Below are 22,798 nucleotides of genomic sequence, written 5' to 3'. Positions count from 1 at the left end.
TTGGGGTGAACCAATGGAAGGAAGACCTTTCTCTCTGTCTTCCACTGTCTAACTCTGCCTGTCAAAAAAAAAAAAAAGTAAATGAAACAACTGACACACTCCAGTGTTAACCAGTTTAAAAGGCATCTGACTATGCTGAGAAGAGAGACTGATAGACAGACATACCTAAAACTGGCCTGAACCTAGATAAGGCTCCTGTTTTTGTGAATGGCTCTACTTAAAACATCTGAAATTTATATTTCCCTAGGTGTTAATAGCTACAAAGTTGTCATATGGCAAGCAATTGCACACCTAAAAGAAAATTCAACTCACTGGTATACCAGAACCCAAGGCAAAACACTGCAAAGGTGACTGTACTGAAAATGATGGCATCACAGGAATGGTCCTTTGGCGTGTGCACCTGACAGGCACAGGCGGCACAGGAGGCTCTGCTCAGTGCCTGCTGCCGAGCAAGGCCACGCTCCTTGGAGGGCTGGCAGAGCCAAGGCTCAGGACATAATTTATGCCTGCAGTAATAAAGGGGGCAGAAGAAAGTGTACTACCAGCATTTTCCATAGACTAGTGCGGTTAAAATAGTTTCTGCAAAAGGACTCATGTAACAGTCCATTAAACCACAGAAATTTTAGAGCAGCAACTTCAGAAACTGTAAAATTTGGGTTTTTTTTGTGACCATCTCAGCATGGGAGTTACTGTTAGTCCTCCATGCTGTTATCTGTTACTTCTTTTTCTGCTTGTTTTTGTCCCTTTTAAAAAGTTATTCTTTTCTGATCTTGTCATAAAAAGCTCAAAACGTTATAAAAATATACAGTTACATGGTAAATGTGCCCCTAAAATTCCATAATCCAGACAGAACTGCAATAAAGAGTTTTAATTTCTTTCCAATTTGTTCTTTAATAAATTAGATGCTAAATTATATCACTTGATCTTGGCCAAAAGGCTGAGAAGCAATGATGCTAAATTATATCAAAATAAGTTAAGATCACAAGACACATGGTTTTGAAGTTTCCTCTGGGTGCACCGTGACAATTCTGCATGCTGGTACTATGGAGGCCTTCCGTTCTCCAGCTACCTCCTGTTCTGCCAACAGCCCATGGAGTTAACCCTCCCATTCTTCTCATTCAAGGTTACTGTGCTTCAAAATATTCTTCTGGAACACCTTTGCCCAGAAAGACCTGTTTCTATAATGGATTCCTGGAGGTTTTGAAATGCTAGGCCTGATGGTATTCAGCCAGCCACTGTTAAGCTGTTCCTGTTTGCTCTACTCCCTGGCCAACATAGCAGATTACCCACAGTGTTTTCTCCCAAAACTAATGTATGTATTTCAATATATTCTTTTCCTTTTTAATGAACTTTAAAACATATTTATTTAATTTATTTGAAAGGCGGAGAGAGAAAGGGGGAGAGAAAGGGGGAGAGAAAGGGGGAGAGAAAGGGGGAGAGAAAGGGGGAGAGAAAGGGGGAGAGGGGGAGAGAAAGGGGGAGAGAGGGAGAGGGAGAGAGAGAATCAATCTTCCATCTGCTGGTTCACTTCCCAAATGTCTACCTCAGACAGGGTAGAGCCATGCTGAAGCCAGGAGCCAGGAATTCAGTCCGGGTCTCTCAAGTAATTAAGGACCTAACTAATACAGCCATCATTTACTTCATCCTACGGTGCGCATTAGCCGGAAGCAAGATCTGAAGTGGAGCTGCGACTCCAAGCCTGGCACTCAGATAGGGTATTCAGGTATCCCAAGTGACATTGTAAATACTAAGCAAAAAACTGTCTTAATGTCTGTATTTTAAATCAAGCCATGGCTTCTGTTACTGAGTATGAGACGCTACTCTTCTTTTTACTGACTTGACATTTCCCTTTCTATGAACAGCCTGTTGGATGGTGTATGGCCATTTTGGACTGAGTTGCCTCTCTTTTTGTCTGGTAAGGAAATTAAGTATTCTTTTGATTTTTAAAGGCATCTTCCCATTGTCTACTTTGTCCCAGGATTACTATTCAGTAACCAGAAGTCACCCTAATGCAGGGTCCTGTGGTTTATTTTTGTTGCTGAAAGTAGGAGGGATCCTCTGTCTCCAACATTCATTCATTCATTCTCTCTCTCTCTCTCTCTTAAGATTTTTATTTGAGAGGTAGAGCTACAGGCAGAGACAGGGAAAGACAGATAGGTCTTCCATCTGCTGGTTCACTCCCCGAATGGTTGTAGCTGCTGGAGCTGAGCCGATGTGAAGCCAGGAGCTTCTTCCTGGTCTCCTACGCGGGTGCAGAGGCCTAAGCACTTGGGTCATCTTTTCACTGCTTTCCCAGGCCATAAGCAGAGAGTTGGCTCGGAATAGGAGCAGTCAGGACATGAACTAGCACCCCTATGGGATGCCGGCGCCCCAGATGGAGGCTTAGCCTACTATGCCACAGTGCCGGCCACTCTGACATTCTTAAATTTCAAAATTATGTGCTTGAAGTTAGTCTAATTTCATCTATTATGCTGAACATCCAATAAGCCTATTCATTTTGGAAACCCTGGTCCTTGAATTCTCATTTTCTTGAATTGTTTCTTCATTGAAGTATGCATTTTTCCTGTTTTTCTGTTTGCTTTCTGAACTTCTAATTTGATATTGAACTTCCTTGTCTGATGCTTTATCTTTTCCCTTTTGTTTTCCATCTGTCTTTCCCTCTACTTTTTTAGGATGTTTCTTTAGTGTTTTCTCCAATATTACTACCAGCTTTCTCATGCACACCATCAAGCTTTTAACTGCAGAATTCTTTTCTTTTCTGATGTGTATAGATGTATTGGGATGTTTCACCTCCAACATTAGAATCTCCCTAAATGTTTGGTAATCCTGAGCTATTTGTGCCTGACTGAGAATGCAAGATTAAAACACTGACTAAAAGGCCTGAACATGTGCGTGGAATGTGCTTATGTCTGAAGCAGGGCTGAATCTGCAGCCAGTTTGAATTGTCAACATGGGAGCCCCCTGTCCACCAGCCATCGACCTGTCTGTTCAGCCACTCTGGCCAGGTGAACAAGCATGTGGGTTCCAATGTGTAGACGCATAACTGATTCTTGGAACAAATCACAGTAACATTAGAAGGGCAGGGGGTAGGCCGGCGCCGTGGCTCAACAGGCTAATCCTCTGCCTTGCGGCGCTGGCACACCGGGTTCTAGTCCTGGTCGGGGCACCGATCCTGTCCCAGTTGCCCCTCTTCCAGGCCAGCTCTCTGCTGTGGCCAGGGAGTGCAGTGGAGGATGGCCCAAGTTCTTGGACCCTGCACCCACATGGGAGACCACGAGAAGCGCCTGGCTCCTGCCATCGGAACAGCGCGGTGCGCCAGCCGCAGCGCGCTACCGCGGCGGCCATTGGAGGGTGAACCAACGGCAAAAGGAAGACCTTTCTCTCTGTTTCTCTCTCACTGTCCACTCTGCCTGTCAAAAAAAAAAAAAATAAAAATTAAAAAAAAAAAAAAGAAGGGCAGGGGGTGCCTTCCCTGCTGCTCAGGAGTCAATGCTCAGCCAAGCCCTTTGTGCCCAGGATCTGGAATTTCCAGACCTAAAGGACCCACAAGGTATCTTCCCTCATGAATTCTGGGCTACGATGTCGTTCTTCTGATGGAGCATATCTGCCTTCAGTCTTTGAAGTCCTAAAAATCATTTATTGTCTAAGAGTATTACTTATTTGCTGTGAAGTTTTACGTTTTTAAAAACAAGCTTTTATTATTTTGAGGAATTTGGGTGGTTCCAGTACTCAGTCCATCATCTTGATTCAATCTATTGAGGTCATTTTAAGATTTGGGGAAGTGTGGGCATTTGGTACAGCAGTAAAGAAGCTGCTTGGTATGCCTGCATCCCATATTGAAATGCCTGGGTTTCAGTCTTGGCTCTACCTCTGATTCCAGCTTCCTTCTAATGCCCACACTGGTAGATAGCCAATGATGGATCCCTAGCACCCATGTGGGAGACCAAGATTGGGTTCCAGGCTCCTGGCTTCAAACACCAGCTATGACTATTGCAAGCATTTGAGTAATCAATCAGAGGATGGGAGACCTAGGTCTCTGTCTCTTGTTCTTTCAATTAAGAAAACTGAAGTTTGTATTAAAAAAAAAAAAAAAAAGCTTTGCACTTTATTAAAAAAGATTTTGGAAAATGAAAATTTCAGCTAATTTTTGTCAAGTAATTTTAAGTTTACTTATTTTCTTTGAGGAGAGGCAGAAGGAGAAAGAGAGGTATCTTTTATCTGCTAGCACATTGCCCAAATGTATACAACAACTGGGGCTGGGGCTGGGCCAGGCTGCAGCCAGGTGCCTGTATCTCACTCCAGGTCTCCCCCCACACCCTATGGGTAGGAGGGACCCAAGCCCTTGAGCCATCCCCCTATTGCCTCCCAGGGTGCACATTAGCAGGAAGCTGCAATCAGATTGTAGCGGAGGAACTCCAATAAGGGATAGCATCTTTTTTTATTTATTTATTTATTTAGCTAAACCTATACACTTTTTTAAAAAAGATTTATTATTTATTTTACTTGAAAGAGTTACACAGAGAGAGAGGCAGAGAGAGACTGAGAGATTGAGATTGAGATTGAGATTGAGATTGAGAGAGAGAGAGAGAGAGAGAGGTTTTCCATCCAATGGTTCACTCCCCAATTGGCTGCAATGGTGGGAGCTGTGCCAATCCGAAGCCAGGAGCCAGGAGCTTCCTCTGGGTCTCCCACGTAGGTGCAGGGGCCCAAGGACTTGGGCCATCTTCCACTGCTTCCCTAGGCCATAGCAGAGAGCTGGATTGGAAGTGGAGCAGCTAGGACTTGAACCAGTGCCCATATGGGATGCCAGCACTGCAGGCAGCGGCTTTAGCTGCTATGACACAGCGCCGGCCCCCTGAAGTAGCATCTTAATTGCTACACCTAAACACTTGCCCCGCTATCAAGTAATTTGGACCCCTGAAGTAGAATTTAAGAATTTTACAAATACTTATTATTTAATTAAGCAGTCTATGACAGGCTCACTGAGTTTGGCACTTTATATATGCTACTCCTTTTATTTTCACAAAATTTGGAAGGTTGCTATTATCTAGTTTCTAGAAGAATACACTTCAGTCAGAAGTATAAAGGGTCTACTCATAAAGTTCTTGAAGGCAGGAATGTTGGGTTTAGAGTCCTTACCTGTCTTTAACTTTACCCATCTGCAGTAAGAGGGACTGAGGTCAACACAAACAACGAATTTGTTAGAGAGGCATGCTTTCAGGACCCCCACAGCACCCTTACATATGTTTATCATTACTCATGTTTATAAGTTACATAATTTCCAGTGGCATTCATATGTAACTGTTTGTTGTCTTGTTAACAATATTATGAGTGTGAGAAAAGAGTGGGCGGGTAGAGAGGCTCACAGAGTTAAATAATATTATCCCAATTTCAAAGGGATCCCAGATAGGCACAGTCTTTAGTTGAATAAGATTATCACCCCTACCATTGATAAAGCTGAAGTGACATCATGCAGGCTGGTATGCATTTTAAGATTTTAATGTCAATAGTCTACAAAACCCACAGATTTCTTACTCGAACTCCTTCTTATGCTTCCAACTCTGCCTTTTCTGCTTATAAAGGAAATGCTCCCCACCCCCGACACTCCTCCCTTTCTTCTGCTGTCTTCTACTTTTCCTGTGATTAAAAAAATATTTCCCTTGGTAACCATTTTCCCTGGTTACTTTCTTGGCTAATTTTCCCCACAAAGAACTGAAAGGCATTTATCCCAAGGGAAGCAGTTATTTTAGATTTTACTAAGAAGTCAGCAAACATTCTTTCACTAGTCCCTTTTGCTCCCTCTTTGTTTATAGAGAAAGCCTGATTTCTGTTTCATTTTCAGCTGGAGACTTAAATGACACCAAGCAAAGCCTACTTAGTTTAGATTTCCAGGTAAAAAGTTTTAAATTTTAAGTTTTTACTAAAGCATGTGGAATGGTTTTAGTATTTGGTTATTTTATGTTGCAAATATGTTTAACCCTTAAGAAAATTCTCTCTTTAATATGTTTTAAAAGTTCAAAGTACGTATTATTCTGTTTACTTGTATTTCAGGATGATTATTTCCCAAGAATTTCAAACTTTACAGAACTAGGATTAAGTTGTTTTTGTATGTTTAGATAGAATTATGTGCTCAACAGAAATATACACTGGTTTGAAAATTTCATTCTTTCTCAGTTTTTAAGCCCTAAAGAAATATGAATAATTAATTTAAAATGTTTTTCATTTTAAACTTGTTGAGTGGAGTGGGATGTGGTAATAGATTCATGGCTCCAGGTAGAAGTTTAAACTTATATTTTTTAAAGTTTACTTGAGAAAATTGATGAAAAAAATTAAATGAAGGAAAATAATAAGTTAATCAAGGTTTACAAATTACTATTGGGATAAACACAGTAAGGGCTAGGAAGATAAATGATACTGTGATTAGAGAGCCATAAAGTTTTATCTCTAGAAACATTTGCTCCATTATACAGCTGTTCATTAAAATAAATATTAAAGGCAAAAATAAATTATATAAACAATTGAAAATAATAAAGGCCTAAGCATCAGTTATCAAATTAGCATTTAGAGGCCATTTAATAAAATGTACTTAAACATTTCAATAAGACTATTTAGACAATGATTTTTGTCAAAATTAAAATAGCTCTGTAAATTTATTACTGAACATAGTTACGTAGATTTCTGGATGAGTAAAAGAGTCAATTTTTTTTTTTTTTGGCAGAGGGAGAGATGAAGAGAGATGGTGCCAGGATGAGGACGTGGAGGGTGGGCAGACTCGCTCAGGGGGACACTCTGGCAGATGGTGCTTACAGAAGGCCCAGGGACACCGGGAAACTTGGGACCTCCTGGGTTTGACTGCTAGCACAGGACAGAGGGTCTGCATGTGTAACCGCATAGCATTCATGTGTCTGCCCAGCAGGGCTCCCTGCCTGTGACTCTTAGCAAACTCCAGCTCCACGCTGTCCAACAGCCTCACTTTCACACTGTCCCCCTTGCTGCTACTGCCATTCCTTTCCCTTGTACTTGTTCTACAAACTGACTTGTATGAATTCAAGTGCCAATAAGCTGATGGATTTGCTACTGTATGCTTTGCACATTAGTTTTTCTAAAACAAAAACTACATGGATCATAAAAAATTACTCAAATATAGCTTCAGCTCCATGACCTACAGTGATGGTTCTGAAACAACTGTGGTGATCAATGTGTGCACACACTGACCGCGAGCGTGATGCTGAGGCCGACATGCAGATGCTGTACAACTGGGAGGTGGTGAGTTAAGGTGACCTGGTGGCAAGCTGGAACATACACCAGGTGAAAGCTGACCAGAAGAAGCTGATGATGGCTGCTGGAGCTGTGAACAGAACTGCTGAGACCTGAGGACACACCGAGCAGACTTCTGCCCTCCTTCCTCTCACTGGGAGACCTGTTACAAGCACACACACGTATAAATAGACAGCTGCACTAGGCAACAATATGGGGGTTCCCGGGTGGACAGGATCTGTGGGATCCCTGCACAGGCAGACAGAAGGTGCAGAGTTGAAAGAGCAAGAATGTAACCCTGAATGGGCACAGGGGAAAACAGGTCAGACAGCCTATTCGGGAAGGATAAATCGATTTTAGATTAAAAGATCCCAAGAATGACAAATTCAATCACCACTATGACTACTACTTTTGCATAGGCACATTGTGGCAAAACTTCTGAAAATCAAAGATATGTTGAAAATTTGGGGAGAAAAAAGAGCCTCTATAGAAAAAAAAAGCCAACGGAAATGAGAATCAGATTCAAGTCAAACGTCTTATCAGCAAGAGTAAATATTAGAAAATGATGGACCACTATCTGTGAAGTATTAGAGGAAAAGGATTTTGAGACCGTAATTCTGTTAACTAAACAGTATTTTCAGACATACAAGAATCCCAAGAATTCTCCGACCTTCTCTGAGAGAGGATGCATTTCTGTAAGGAGTAAGCAAGCCTGAGGGACCTTCTCTGGATGACGGCTGGCGAGACAAGCCACACTCACTGACTTGCAGAGAATAACAGGGAAGACGGCGAAACGTCAAGGCCGGCGTTTGGGACAGGACCGGAACCCCGAAGTTGGGAACGGCATTTCTCAGGGAGGCATCCGCGTGTTCCGAAAGTGGCTGAGAAACTGAGTGGAGCTTTAGCAGATTATGAGGCTGGAGAGAAACAAAACTCAAAGAATAGGGCCAGACAAGCTGAGGGGGTGGTAAAGAAAAGTGATGCTGGTAAACACCAACGGACTTCTGTGTAGCTGTTCCTTGGCCGTAGTGAAGCCCAGCTCACATCGCTCAACACACGACTGGTAGTGTCCTCAACCTCCTGCCCAAAGCAGAGGTAACTCCGCCTCAGATAGGGAATATGTGATCCTAAACTTCAAAGGACTCTAATAATTTTTCACATGCAATGTCTAGCAGTCAATCAAGAGTGATCAGGCAAATGAGGAGACAGAACAGGCTAAAAACCTAAAGAAGTAAGAGCAAACACACCAATCCAAACCTAGTCTTCAGACATAGAGGTGAGAGAAAATGGGATTAATGTGCTTGAAAAATACAAGATTAAAAATTTAAATACTGCAAATGCAGTATTTTGTCCAAAGTTGTTTATAGTCTTGGTCAGGAATAATATACTATGATAGTTTTGATAATTTTTTTACTATTTTAAAATTTACTTTATGTGAATGAAGGTGGAAATCTTTTCATATGATTGTTGTTTATAGCCCTGGCCTTTTTTCCTCCTGGACTACAGTCTTTTTACTTTGTATTTGTTGAACTCTTTATTTAGTAGAGCCATTAAACTGTTGACTATAATGTAAATTTAAAATGTTATTTCAAAAAATAAAATAGTAAAAGGTTATTAATAAAAGAATTACTGAAAACTTGAAAATTTAAAAATGCAATGAAAGAAACAGAAAGTCAATGGGTGGATTTAACAGCAGATAGCACAGCTGGAGAGACTATTAGTGAACTGGAAGACAATCAGGGAACCAGCCAGATGAATGGAGGAACAGGTGGAGGAAAAGTGACTGCAGGACTAACGAGGAGGCTGTCTACCTGCAGCTCTGAGGGAGGGGAAAGGAAGGGAGAAAGCACTAGATGACAGCTGAGAAGTTCCCAAATCTGGTGAACATCGGTCCCTAAATTCAAGAAGTGCTATGAAAGCCAAACATGAAAAAAAGCAGGAATATCATAACTGCACATACCAGAATAATACAGAACCAAAGAGAAAAAAAAAAAATCTGAAAAGCAGCTAGGAAAAAAAAAAGGAAAAAGCAGGGCTGGCATTGTGGTCTATTGGGTAAAGACGCTGCCAGTGATCCTGGCATCCCGTATGGGTAACCAGTTCGTGTCCTGGCTGTTCCTCTTGTGATCCAGCTCTCTACTTGTGGCCTGGGAATGCAGTGGAAGACGGCCCAAGTGCTTGGGCCCCTGCCACCCACATGGGAAACCTGGAGGAAGTTCCTAGCTCCTGGCTTTGGTCTGACCCGGCTTTGTTGCAGCCATTTGGGGAATGAACCAGCAGATGGAAAATGTCTTGTCTCTCCTTCTAACTCTGCCTTTCAAACAAACAAAGAAATAAATAAAATCTTTTTAAAAAGCTACATTTGAAGGAGAAATAGATTGAGAGGAGACTTCTCAATAAAGTCATTAGAAACAAGAAAGCATAGGAATAGTATCTTCAAAATGCTGGAAGACAACATTTGTCAACCTAAGTTCTGTATCCAGCAAATACATCCTTTCACAATTAAGGTCATATGCAAGAATTTTCAAATAAACAAAAAGAGAACTGTCATTTACGGAAATAAATAAAAGAAGTACCTTTCAAGTACTTATTTTTATTTATTTATTTTTTAATTTATTTGACAGATAGAGTTAGACAATGAGAGAGAGAGAGACAGAGAGAAAGGTCCTCCCTCCACCAGTTCACCCCCTAAATGGCCACCACGGCCGGAGCTATGCTGATCAGGAGCCAGGAGCCAGGAGTCAGGTGCTTCCTCCCAGTCTCCCATGCAGGTACAGGGGCCCAAGCACTCGGGCCATCCTCCACTGCCTTCCTGGGCCACAGCAGAGAGCTGGACTGGAAGAGGAGCAACCAGGACTAGAACCCGGTGCCCATATGGGATGCTGGTGCCGCAGGTGGAGGATTAACCAAGTGAGCCACTGGGTGGGTCCCCTGAAAGGTATTCTTTAACATACAAGATTGGTGATACAGAAAGCAGTGAGAAGAAACAAAAAGGATGCACAGGTAGATCTAAGTAAGAAGTCCTCAAATTGGAGCAGGTTACATTTGGCAATGTATGTAAACATTTTTGGTTGTCAGAGTGGGTAAAGGTGCTAATGGCATATATTAGGTAGAAGCAATTCTTTACTTTGCATCTTATTTGAAACGCAAAGAGATGGGGGAAGGAGAGGGGAAAAGGGAGGGAGAAAGGGAGAGGGAGAGCCTCCATCTGGTGTTTCACTCCCCAAAGGCCCACAATATCAGGGCCCCTGAACTCAATACTGGTCTCCCACGTGAGTGGCAGGGACCCAAGCACTAGAGGCAACACCTGCTGCCTCTCAGGATGGGCATTAGCAGGAGGCTGACTGGGAGTCAAAGAGCCAGGACTCAAACAAATGAGGCACTCTGATACAAGATGTGAGCATCCTACACTGTGTCTTAACTGCTAGGTTGAAAGCCCATTCCTTGCTCCTATATTAGAGTTTGGTAACTCAACAATGTATGTCGGGGCCGGTGCTGTGGTCTAGTAGGCTAAGCCTCTGTCTGTGGTGCCGAAATCCCATATGACTGCTGGTTCAAGTCCCAGCTGCTCCACTTCAGATCCAGCTCTCTGCTATGGCCTGGGAAAGCAGTAGAAGATGGCCCAAGTGCTTGGGCTCTTGCTACCCACATGGGAGACCTGGACGAAGTTCCTAGCTCCTGGCTTTGGCCTGACCCAGCTCTGTTTCAGCCATCTGGGGAGTCAAACACCAGATGGAAGACCTCTCTCTCTGTCTCTCCTCTCACTGTCTGTAACTACTTGTTAAATAAATAAATAAAATCTTTAAAAAAAAAAAAAAGAATGTATGTAGTAATTTTATAAAGAACAGAACAGTAAAAAAGTATATAATTACTAATGAAATAAAAACCTAGCCATTCACTAAAAAGAAAGCAATAGAAAAAAGGAACACAGAAGAGATATAAGAAAGTCAATTGTCAAGAAAGTCAATTGTCAGAAGTATATTTATACTTGAACAGACCAAGCATTACATTAAGAACATTAAATTTTCCAGTTAAAAGACAAAGTTTATCAGACTGCATTTAAAAACCCCCACTAATTGAAAGTATATAAAAATACAAGAATATGGAAAGGCTGAAACTACAATGATGCAAACAATATATTAAGCAAATATTAACTAAAACAAGCAACTACATCCTGTGTTTTAGAAGTGCTATACGAACACTGTTATGCCAACCTACTTGTTTATTGCTTATGGTTACTCCGTGGCTACCACAGAGTAGACAAAATAGATCTTATGGCGAACAGCACAGAAAGAACTTATTTGATAAAAAAGCACCAGAAAGATATGAAAATTCTGAATTTTCAACTGATAATAAAAGTTTAAAATTATTAAATGTGACCAAATTAATTTTCAGATATTATAGATCCACAAATTAACCCAAAATAAATTTATTAATATATTATTTATAAATGTAAGTACTATAAAAATGCTTCAAGATATATGAACTAGAATATTTTAATAGCAAAAGCTTATTAAATATTCACCATCAAGTTGTTCAAGTAACTTATGGAATGAAAACCTGGTAGAGACCTGATACACTTTTGTGTGCGTGTGTCACACATATACTGGCATAAATGTTCCTATGCCCATAATTGTTTCTGAGAGGAGATAAAATAGATTATAGTATAACATATATAGAAGGGCTGGAAAACTGTGCACACCTCCCCCCAGCCTGGCCACATCCTGTGTTTTACACGAAGTGCTATATGAACATTGTTAGGCCAACCTATTTACTTACTGCTCCCGGTTACTCCGTGGCTACCACAGCACAGCTGAGTAGTTGTGACAGAGATCATCCACCAGCAAAACCCCAGATTTACTCTCTGGCCTCCGATAACAAAGTTTGACTACTCTTGTACTAAACTATTAAGTATGGTTAGGGCAATTTATCCTTTCTGCTTGATATCTTGAGTTTTAAAAAATAGGTATTATTTTATAAATTAAAACACAGTTTAAGAAGCACTAATAAAAAAGATTAAGAACTCAGAAAATGGAAATCTGAGTAAGCATTGTTTTTAATCTTTAAATCTCATGGGCCCTGATATGGACAATAAACTGTGGCTCAGTCCAAGGGGGAAGCTTCTGCCAGAACTTTGAGAGTCTGGAATGTGAGGTCTGAGTAGATAATGGAATTCCCCACTTTGGGAAACTGGACAGAGTCACCTTTAAAAAGATTTTAAAAAAATATTTAAAAATATTTATTTATTTCAAACACGGAGTTACAAGGAGGAGAGGCAGAGGCAGAGAGAGAAGTCTTCCATCTGCTGGTTCACTCTGCAAATGGGCACAAGGGCCAGGAGCTTCATCCAGGTCTCCCATGTGGGTTTAGGGGCCCAAGCACTCAAACGGTTATGCAACAGCACCGGCCCCCAGAGTCACCTTATAAACGATGTGGACTGCACAGGAATAGCAGCAGTACCTGAGAGCAGCAGGAACACAAACCTGCTGGCATGTATGAAAGGACTTGGCTCTGGGGCTGGTGCTGTGGAGCAGTAGGCTAAGCCAGTGCCCGAGGAGCTGGCATCCCATTTGGGCACTGGTTGACGTCCCGGCTGCTCCTCTTCTGATTCAGCTCTCTGATATGGCCTGAGAAAGCAGTGGAAGATGGCCAAGTTCTTGGGCCCCTTCTCCCATGTGGGAGACCTGGAAGAAGCTCCTGGCTCCTGGCTTTGGATGGATCAGCTCTGGCCATTGTGGCCATCTGAGGAGTGAACCAGCAGATGGAAGATCTGTCTGTAACTCCCTCTCGTTGTAACTTTCTCTCTCACATAAATTAAAAAAAATCTTAAAAAAAATAAAAGGGCTTTGTTCTGACTGTATAAACACCAGTTCTGGAGTTATTTTTATTTTGTGTACATCCAGTGGGCTGTATCATCTGCATAAACCATCTGTCCTTGAGAATTCAAATACTCAGAATGGAATTTTTTGTTTGTTTCTTCCTGATACAGTTGTGTATGAGACATGGAAAAGAACATGAAAATAAAGTCTTGGAATTAGGAGAAGATCTTGGAAAACAAATTACTATATGTAAATGATGGTTATTTTTCACTATTCCTTTTGATAAGCAACCTCTAAAAGAGTCATCTAATTACAATTATATTTTACCCACAAGCAACATGCATCTTGATTACAAACCTTCAGTATCTCTTTATTTGTCTAAATCAGGGTTCCTTATCTTAGCACTAGAGATATTCTGGGAGATCTCTGGCCTCTAAATGCTGGATGCCTTTAGGACCCCTCCAAACTGTGTCTTATTGAACAGGTCTCTAGATATTGTCAAATGTCCCCTGGGGGCCAAAATAATCCCCACTGAGAAGCACTGCTCAAACTCTCAGCTGGCAAACTTTTGCTGTGAACTCTTGTATTTTGCAGAACACACTGTCAGTCTTTGTAGCAGCTACTAAACTCTGCCACCATAGTGCAAAACCACAAAATACAAGAACACATAAGTGAGGCTGTGTTCCAAAAATGTTATAGATATTGAAATTTAATTTTAATGCCATGAAATAGGGTTTTTTAAAAGTCATTTAAAAATGTTAAAAACATTTCAGTCTGTAGGTTGTACAAAAACAAATGGTAGGACCAGTAAGACCTCTGGTCGACAATTTCCTGATCTCAGCTCTAAAAGTTCATCAATCCACATATTTTAGGTTCTCCATCACCTGACTTTGCCTCTGCTGATCAAAGTACAGATTGTACAATGTCATTAAGTGCCTCAGACCAGCTCAGATTGTGAATTTTGCTCTTTACATGATTTGAAGTGTGATTCTAAACACCTGTCCTCTTACTCAGACTATGAAATGGTAGCCTTATCCAATACAGTGAAGACAACTACAAATTAAAGGGAACATATTTAAAGTATCCTTGTAAAACCATGACCACAATTAAGAAGACAAACATACCCAACATGCCCCAAGGTTCCCTACACTCTATTGGTATTCTCCTCCACCTGTCCCACAGTCAAGCCCTTGGACCTGTCTTGAGGAAACCACTGATGTGCTTTCACTACTGAACAGCTTGCATTTTCTGTTAATTGTATATATATGGAACCATATACATCTCCTTTTGCTTATTTTATTATGCACAATCATTTTTGGGATCCACTCAGTAGCATTTCACTATGTAGCTATATTATCATCTGTTTATCCAGGAACACACTGACAGACATTGGAACTGTTTCGACTTCTTGGCTAGTATAAATCTTATGAACATTTATATACATGGCTTTTTATGGACGTGCAAGTGTGCTTTCATTTCACTCAGGTAAATATCCTGGGTAAATGATAGGTGCATATCTAACTTATTTGAAAAAACTGCCAAACTGTTTCCAAAGTTGTTGTAGCCCTTTACATTCTTGAGTTTTGTATGAGAGTCCTACTTCTACATTCTTGCCAAGCTTTGGTTCTGTTTATTTACTTTTAGCCATTCTAATAAGTATGTGGTGGTATCTCATGGAGGTTTCCATTTGCATTTTCCTAATGACAAATGATGTTGAGCCTATCTTTTCATGTGCTATTTGCCATGTGTATATTTTTTGGTGAAATGTGTTTAAAATTTTTGGTTGTTTTAAAAATTAGGTTATGGAGTGGGTCTGGTGATTAAGATGCCAGTTGCGATGCCCATATCCCATATAGGAGTGCCTCGGTTTGTAAGTCCCAAGTCTACTCTCAATGGCAGCTTCTCACTAACGCATACACTGGGAGGTAGCAGGCATTGGCAAGTAAATGGGTTGCTGCCACTCAGCTGGGAGACCTGGATTGAGATCCCAGCTCCCAGCTTGGCCCAACCTTGCCCACTGCAGGGATCCGAGGAGTGAACCGGTAGATGGCAGCTTTCTCTGCCTCTCAAATAAAATAAAAAATAAAACTGGGTTAGTTTTCTTCTTATGACAGATTTATTTATTTATTTATAATTTAAATATTGGTTTGAAAGGAAGAGTTACAGAGTGGTAGAGACGAGAGAGAGAGCCAGGAGCCAGAAGCCTCTTCCAGGTCTCCCACATGGGTGCAGGCACCCAAGGATTGGGCCATCCTCCACTGCTTTCCCAGGCCACAGCAGAGAGCTGGATTGGAAATGGAGTAGCCAGGACTCTAACCAGTGCCCATATGGGATGCTGGCACTGCAGGTGGGAGCTTCACCCGCTACACCACAGTGTCGGCCCCCTCTTTTGATAGATTTGTAAGACTTATTTGATAGAAATGTTTGAATATATATTTTGCAAATATTATCCAGTATGTGGCCTGCCTTATCAGTTTAATAGTATCTTTTGAAAAGAAAATATTTCAATTTTGATGAAGATAATTTACTTTTAAAAATATTTCAAGGGCCAGCGCTGTGGCATAGCAGGTAAAGCCACTGCCTGCAGCGCTGGCATCCCATATGTGCGCCAGTTCGAGTTCCGGATGCTCCATTTCTGATCCAGCTCTCTGCTATATCCTGGGAAAGCTGTAGAAGATGGCCCAGATCCTTGGGCCCCTGCACCTGTGTGGGAGACCTGGAAAAAGCTCCTGGCTTTGGATTGGCATAGCTCCAGCCGTTATGGCCATCTGGGGAGTGAACAAGCAGATGGAAGACCTCTCTCTCCTCTTCTTCTCTCTCTGTGTGTAACTCTGCCTTTCAAATAAATAAATCAATCTTTTTAAAAAATTTTTTATTTGAAAGGCAGAGTTACAGAGAGGCAGCGGCAGAGAGACAGAGACGGAGACAGAGACAGAGACAGAGAGAGAGAGAGAGGTCTTCCATCTGCTGGTTCACTCCCAAAATGGCTGCGACGGCCAGAGCTACACTGATCTGAAGCCAGGAGCCAGCAGCTTCTTCCAGGTCTTCCACATGGGTGCAGGGGCCCAAGGACTTGGGCCATCTTCTATTGCTTTCCCAGGCCATAGCAGAGAGCTGGATTGGAAGTAGAGCAGATGGGACCTGAACTGCCGCCCATATGGGATGCTGGCACTGCAGTGGCTTTACCCACTATACCACAGCGCTGGCCCCAATAAATAAATCTTTAAAAAAAAATTTCATCCTTTTCATTGCTCTATTTAAGAAAATTTTGCCAATCTCATGGTCACCAACATTTTTCCTATAATTTTTAATGGATTTTGCTCTTACATTTACCTATAACTTATTATTGTAGCATATTTTTGTTTTGTGTGGCTATGTAATTATTCCTATACTATTGTTTGAAAAGAGTATCCTTCCTCCATTAAATTGTCCTAGTACCTTTGATTAAAACCAGTTGACTGTATGTCCTCAGTGCATTCGTGGGCATTCTATTCTGTCCGATTGATGTTTATCTTAACACCAATACCAACTATTATTTACTTTTTGAATTTAAGCTAAGTATTAAAATCAGGTAGTGTGGGGCTGGCATTGTGGTACAGTGGGTTAAGTCGCTGCATGAGACACTGGCAGCTGGCACACGAGTGCTGGTTTGAGGACTGACTGCTTCACCTCTGATCCAGCTCCTTCTAACGCATCTGAGAAGGCAGCGTAAGATGGCATCCATGTGGGAAATCTGGATGGAGGTCCAGAGGCTCCTGGCTTTGGCCTGGCCCAGCCCTAGCTGCGACAGCTAGGAGCTTCTTCTGGGTCCCCCACATGGGTCCAGGGTTCCAAAGCCTTGAGCCATCTTTTGCTGCTTTCCCAGGCACATTAGCAGGGAGCTGGATTGGAAGTGGAGCACCTGTGACTCAAACTGGCACCTGTATGGGATGCCAGCATCGCAGGTGGTGGCTTAACATCCCTTAGGCCAAAATGCCAGACCCTATTTTTGAGTTTCTTAAGGTAGAAGCTTTGAGGTGATTAACATAGGTATTTGGTGCTATAATTTTATTTCTAAGCCATGTTTTACCTGCATCCTACAAATTTTATGTATGTTTACATTATTATTCAAAATATTTTCTGAATTTCTTTTTTGAATCTTTTCTTTGATGCAAGTATTTAGTTTACAAATATTTGAAGATTTTGTAGTATCTCTAGTACTTATTACATGCTTAATTTCACTGTGGTTAGAGAACATACTGTATGTTTTGAATCTCTAAAAAAATCACTGGAATTTGTTTTTTTGACCTAGAATATGTACTGTTCTGGTAAATGTACCATGTGTACTTGAAAAGAATGTGTTCAGTAGCTCCTTTTATAAGGGGAAAATATGTTCTAAGACTGCCAGAGGATGCCTGAAACTGTAGATAGTACTGAACTCTATATTACGCTGTTTTTTTCCTACACATACATACTTAGGAAAAAGTTTAACTTATAAATTAAGCACAATAAGAGATTAATAACAATAACTAATAACAAAGTATAAAAATTATAACAATATACTGAAATAAAAGTTATGTGAATATGGTCTCTTTCTAAACAACTTATTCTGCACTGTCCTTAATGATGTGAGGTGATACAATGGCTCCCTCCCAACAAAGAAAATCATAAAGTCAGAGAATAAAAGAAAAAATAGAGGGGCTGGAAGAATGGTTTGTGGATGATATTGGTCACAGGGCAGCACTGTGGCACAGCAGGTGGAGAGAAATTCCCAAATAATAGTGGAAAACCTACAGCATGGGGAGGCCCAGAGGAGGGACAGCTAACTAGGGCCTGGGAGCCACGTCTGCCCCACTGCCTTATTTTATAACAAGCATTTTATTGGCACTTGACCATAGTTATTCGTTCACACATCATCTATGACTGCTTTAGTGCTGCAACGACGGAGCTGGGTAGTTACAACTGAGAATGTACAGCCCATAAATCATGAATTATTTACTATCTGGCACTTTATAGAAAAAGTTTGCTATGCCAAGTCTATAGGCAAGATGTAAAAGGTTCTTCGGTTCTGACAGAAAAATTCTAAATTCTAATTTGTCAGTAAAACTGTAGCATATTGTCTACATAACATGAGTTTTCTTAAAGATGTCCTAATAGATATACAATTACAAGCCTTTCATAGGTAAAGATTCAGTCACCATTAACTTGGAACTTGTATTTCATTCTAGAAATTGGCTGGTGGAAAAATCAAACATGAAGTCTGCAGTTTTGTTTTGCTTTGTTCTACTGATCATTTTTCAAACTGACTTTGGACAAAATGAAGAGACTCCGAGGAGGCAAGGGAGGAAGATGCGTTACAGGAGACTGAGGAAAAGCTCCTCCCCCAGCCACAGATCAGACAGAAAGCATGGAGGTCAGCAGATGACAGCTACATCAGCACCAAGGTTTCCCATTGTTAACTTTGATGACAGCACGGAGGACAAGTTTGAGTCCTTTTCAAGTTTTCTTGGAGTAGAATCAAGTTATAATGTGTTACCAGGTAAGAGAACAGCATTGAGGGGGGAGACAAGAATCTTCGTGAAAATATTTTCCAAAGAAAAATTCAAGTTATGTTCAATCTACAAAGATAAATTTTTATAATTAACAAAATCAACTGATTCAAAATCAACTTACAATACAAACTTATTGGAAAAGGAAAAAATAATTAACTGTGATTATAATTATAAATTTATAGTTATCATTTTGGTCTATTTCTTTTCAGTATATTTACTATGTGTGTATTTAATTAGTTGTTAGGACAACGTGAACAATATAAGCATAAATTCATAAACTGCTTTTTCATTGTAGTTTTTCTATATTATAGAAACAAGTTATTTCAGATGATTCTACAAACACAAGTCTACTAAACATTTTTAACCAAAATTTTTTTCAGCCACAAGTTAAAGCCACTGAATCTATATAGACTAAACTACTGATTTTTTAAAGGCAGAAAAAAACTGGAAGTACTGCCAGATTTCAACCAGGCATTTTCAAAACCTAGTATTTAATGGTCCACATTTTTCCAAGTTTGAAAGGAAAAAATTATATTTTAGATATGTTATCATTAAGACACAAGACAGAAGAAAATATCACTATATAATTTTCTGGGGCCAATACTTCATACATCATCTCAGTAATGCCAAAAGCTTCTGAGTTATTATTTCCATGAATAACATACAATTATCATGCAAATAAGCAACTCAGGCCACACTGTCGACACGAGTGGAAAAAGGCAGAGAAATCAACGGAAAAGATCACTGTAACAAACATATACCCATAGCTCTTAGAGAATGAGGTCAATTTCCTTAGTTAACTGGAAGATACACAATGATAGAAAATAAAAAGGTAAAAAAATAGTGTATGCATAATGTGATTTCACATCTGTTTAAAAGGGTTTAAATATGTGATACAGGGAAGTATGCATTAAAAAGTACAGAAGATGTGTACTAAACATTTGTAATTTGCCCAAAAGTATTTTCTAGTGGTCTTAAAGTACTTCTTATCTTATTGTATTACTATACATGAAACTGACCATTTTAACTACTTCACAGAATATAATGCAATGGCATTTAGTATATTCACAATATTGTGCCAACATCATCCCTCTCTAGTTCCTGAACATGCCCACCATTCCAAAGAAGCTCTGCACATAATGTTCTCATTCCTCCTCATCCTCAGCTCCTGGCAACTTCTTATCTACCCCCTGTCTCTATGAATTTGCCTCTTCTGGAGATTTCATATAAATGGAATCACATAACATATGGCCTGGTGTAAATGGCATCTTTCAATGAGTACAATGTTTTGTACTCACTGAGTACAGGAGCGTGGCCGGGTGCTGGCTGCAACCTGCATACTGACCGGCACTTTCTCAAAGCTGTCTCGGAAACACAGGTTGTGGTGGATGGTGTTCTTCCAGCCTTCCGGAAAAATGGAAAGTGTTGTCGAGTGAAACTGTAGATCTGCTGCATGTTGAGGCCACGGGGGGAATGTACAATGTTTTCAAGATTCATTCATGTTTAGCCCATATCAGAATTTCCTTGCTCTTCATGGCTGAATAATATCTCATTGTACGGATAGACCATATTTATTATTATCCACTTGTCAGCCAAAGGATGCTTGGATCGTTTCTACCTTCTGCTTGCTACTGTGAACAGCACAGCTATTTCTACTCATGTAGAGGTTTTATTTGAACACCTACTTTCAATCCTTTTGGGCATGTTATCTAGAAGTGAAACTTCAGAGCCATATGCTGATTTTTAGATTTAACTTGCTAAGAAACCTCCAATTGTCTCCTGAAACAGACACTATTTTATATACCTACCACCAATGTACAAAGATTCCAATTTCTGCACATTCTTGTGAGCATTTATTACTTTTTCTTTTGATCATAAAATATTGCTATTTCATTACACTGCCGGGAAATTAAGAAAAAAAAAAAAAAAACAGGGGGAATACATCTTTCCACATACCATCCTAATTTAACTGACATTAATTTAGAAAAGCTAGAGCAAATACATATGTGTATATGTAAAAATATACAGATTTTACTCTCACTGGTATTCATATACTTACCCTGTTTTTAATAAATGTCCTTTAAAGCCATCATATGCACCCTAGTATTTCTACTTGTGTCTGCTCATTAATCATTTAATAGTATTTAGATTGCATTCAGTTTGTATTTTAATCACTCATGTGATTGGTGAAACTGTACAGTTGAAGGTATCGGGGAATAATTTAAGTTATACTTTATGCATCAGCTACCTAATACATGTTTATTTTTATCATTATTTCAAACTTCACCTATCTTGTAGTTCTCTCTACAGTTTACTTCAGCTTCTACTGTATATGTCTATATCTTCTGCATGGGACTGCCTGTGATCCATGAGCTTGGGGTCAGGCATAAACTGTGTAGTACCTTAGGTGGATTCTGCTTTGGTCTTTCAGAACTCAGTTCTGTTGGCAAAGGTACTGTTTCAGAACAGAAGTTGTTTTTGCAGGTTCTTCCATTTCAGCAGAGCTTTCTAGCTCAGTTTTTTCTTTAGGTTCTGGGAGTCAGTCTTTTTGTTGCTTTTTATCCGCCATGATTTAACTGCTTCATACATTTGTTGATTTGTAGCACATGCCTTTTCTCAAGTTAGTATAACTAGTATTACTGACTGGACTGGATAGCAAGCAGTTGCTCCTAAAGTGGTCAGTCCCACTGGATAAGCAATTTTCTTAAATCTAGAATCTTTTATTTGCTCAAATCAAGCCTACCTATCCTGGAACTAATTATTCTAATCTTTAGAAGAAAATATCTTCAGATAGACATGATTCTTTTTCAAATTGTATTGTATCCATTATCCTGTTTTCCACAAAGACATAAACACCATTGCACCAGCCAATATAATAACTAGCTCTAGTACAGATGGATGCAAAGCCCACTTAAAAATGACTAGGCTGCTCTTCAACATATTTAAACTACAGAGGTGGTGCAGCATAAATGGGGAGTGGCTCTGGTCTCACTAGGTACTTTTGAATTCCTCTTCTTTGGCTGCATATACACTTATAGATGCATTTTATCAGATCTACAGGAATAGTTGTCAGTTTTCCCATCCAAACAGCAGCTACATCTATGACCTCCCTGTTCCTTTGTTTTTTAAAATTTATTTATTTGAAAGGCAGAGTGTCAGAGAAAGAGAGAGGGAGGGAGAGAGGGAAGATCATTTGATGACTGGTTCACTCACAAATGGCCTCAATAGCTAGGTCTGGGCTAGTCAGGACTCAGAAGCCAGAAACTCCAACCTATTCTCTCATGTGGGTGGCAGGGGCCCAAGTACCTGTGCCATTATCCACTGCCTTCCCAGGTCCATCAGCAGGAAGCTGTATCATCAGTTGAGTAGCCAGGACTTGAACCAGCACTCCAATATGGGATGACAGCATCACACTGACAGCTAAACCTGCTGTGCCATAGTGTGGTCCCCATTTTGCCCAAGTTTTATTGGGGTTCTCTTTCTGTTGTTGAATTGCAAGACTTCTCTATGAACATCCTGGCTATTAGACTCTTACATATGATTTGCAATTATTTTCTCCTATTGTATATGCTGTTCCTTCGCTTTCCTGACAATGTCATTTGATACAAACAATTTTGATGAAGTCCAATTTATCTTTTGTTTTTGTAGCTTGTGTTTTTAGTGTCACATCTAAGAATCCATTGCCAAATACAAGGCTATGAAGATTTATACATGTCTTCTAAGTATTTTATATTCTCAGCTTTAATATTACAATGTTTGATCCATTTTGGATTAATTTTTGCATATGGTGTCAGGTAAAGGTGCAGCTTCATTCTTTTGCAGGCAGTTGTCCAGTTGTCCTAGCACTATTTGTTAAAGACACTGTTCTTGTCCCCACCGAATGGTCTTGGCATACTTGTTGAAAATCAGCTGCCCACAGATGTGTGCCTGGATTTTCACTATTCCTTTGGTCCTTATATCTCACTTTACAAGAGTATCATATTGGCATAAGTTGATTACTACAGCTTTATAGGAAACATTTTGTAGTTCTTTGAAATCCAGAAATGTGAGACCTCCAACTTTGAGAGTGTTTAGGCTATTTGGGATCCCCTGTAATTTCATCCGAATTCAAGGATTAGCTTTTCCATTTCTGCAAAAAAGGTCACTGGAATATGATAGGGTGTAGTACTTTTATAATCAGGAAACAAATCA

The 22,798-nt window shown here is 40.2% G+C and overlaps 2 protein-coding genes and 1 pseudogene across 4 annotated transcripts in view; 1 reads left to right on the top strand and 2 right to left on the bottom strand.

The window, feature by feature from the left end:
• CENPP (centromere protein P) overlaps positions 1 to 22,798 on the bottom strand; it is a 257,893-nt gene that overhangs the window by 43,425 nt on the left and 191,670 nt on the right. The gene's annotated exons all lie outside the window — the stretch shown is intronic.
• The window catches only part of ECM2 (extracellular matrix protein 2), a 55,236-nt gene that overhangs the window by 10,772 nt on the left and 21,666 nt on the right, over positions 1 to 22,798 (top strand). For 2 of the 3 annotated variants that reach the window (XM_062208497.1, XM_062208495.1), the window contains exons 1-2: positions 5,719 to 5,892; positions 18,284 to 18,594. In XM_062208497.1, coding sequence (XP_062064481.1) covers positions 18,309 to 18,594 — 286 coding nt within the window. In that variant the 5' untranslated portion in view covers positions 5,719 to 5,892; positions 18,284 to 18,308. Of the gene's footprint in view, positions 1 to 1,862; positions 1,916 to 5,718; positions 5,893 to 18,283; positions 18,595 to 22,798 lie in introns of those variants that run through there. The other variant, XM_062208496.1, reaches the window with a different exon arrangement.
• Positions 20,924 to 21,689, bottom strand: LOC133771889 (MICOS complex subunit MIC27-like; annotated as a pseudogene).

This window comes from Lepus europaeus, chromosome 12 (assembly GCF_033115175.1).
Source record: "Lepus europaeus isolate LE1 chromosome 12, mLepTim1.pri, whole genome shotgun sequence".
Taxonomy (NCBI): Eukaryota; Metazoa; Chordata; class Mammalia; order Lagomorpha; family Leporidae; genus Lepus; species Lepus europaeus.
Note: the sequence above shows the minus strand (reverse complement) of the source record. Positions and strands in the feature narration are given on the sequence as shown.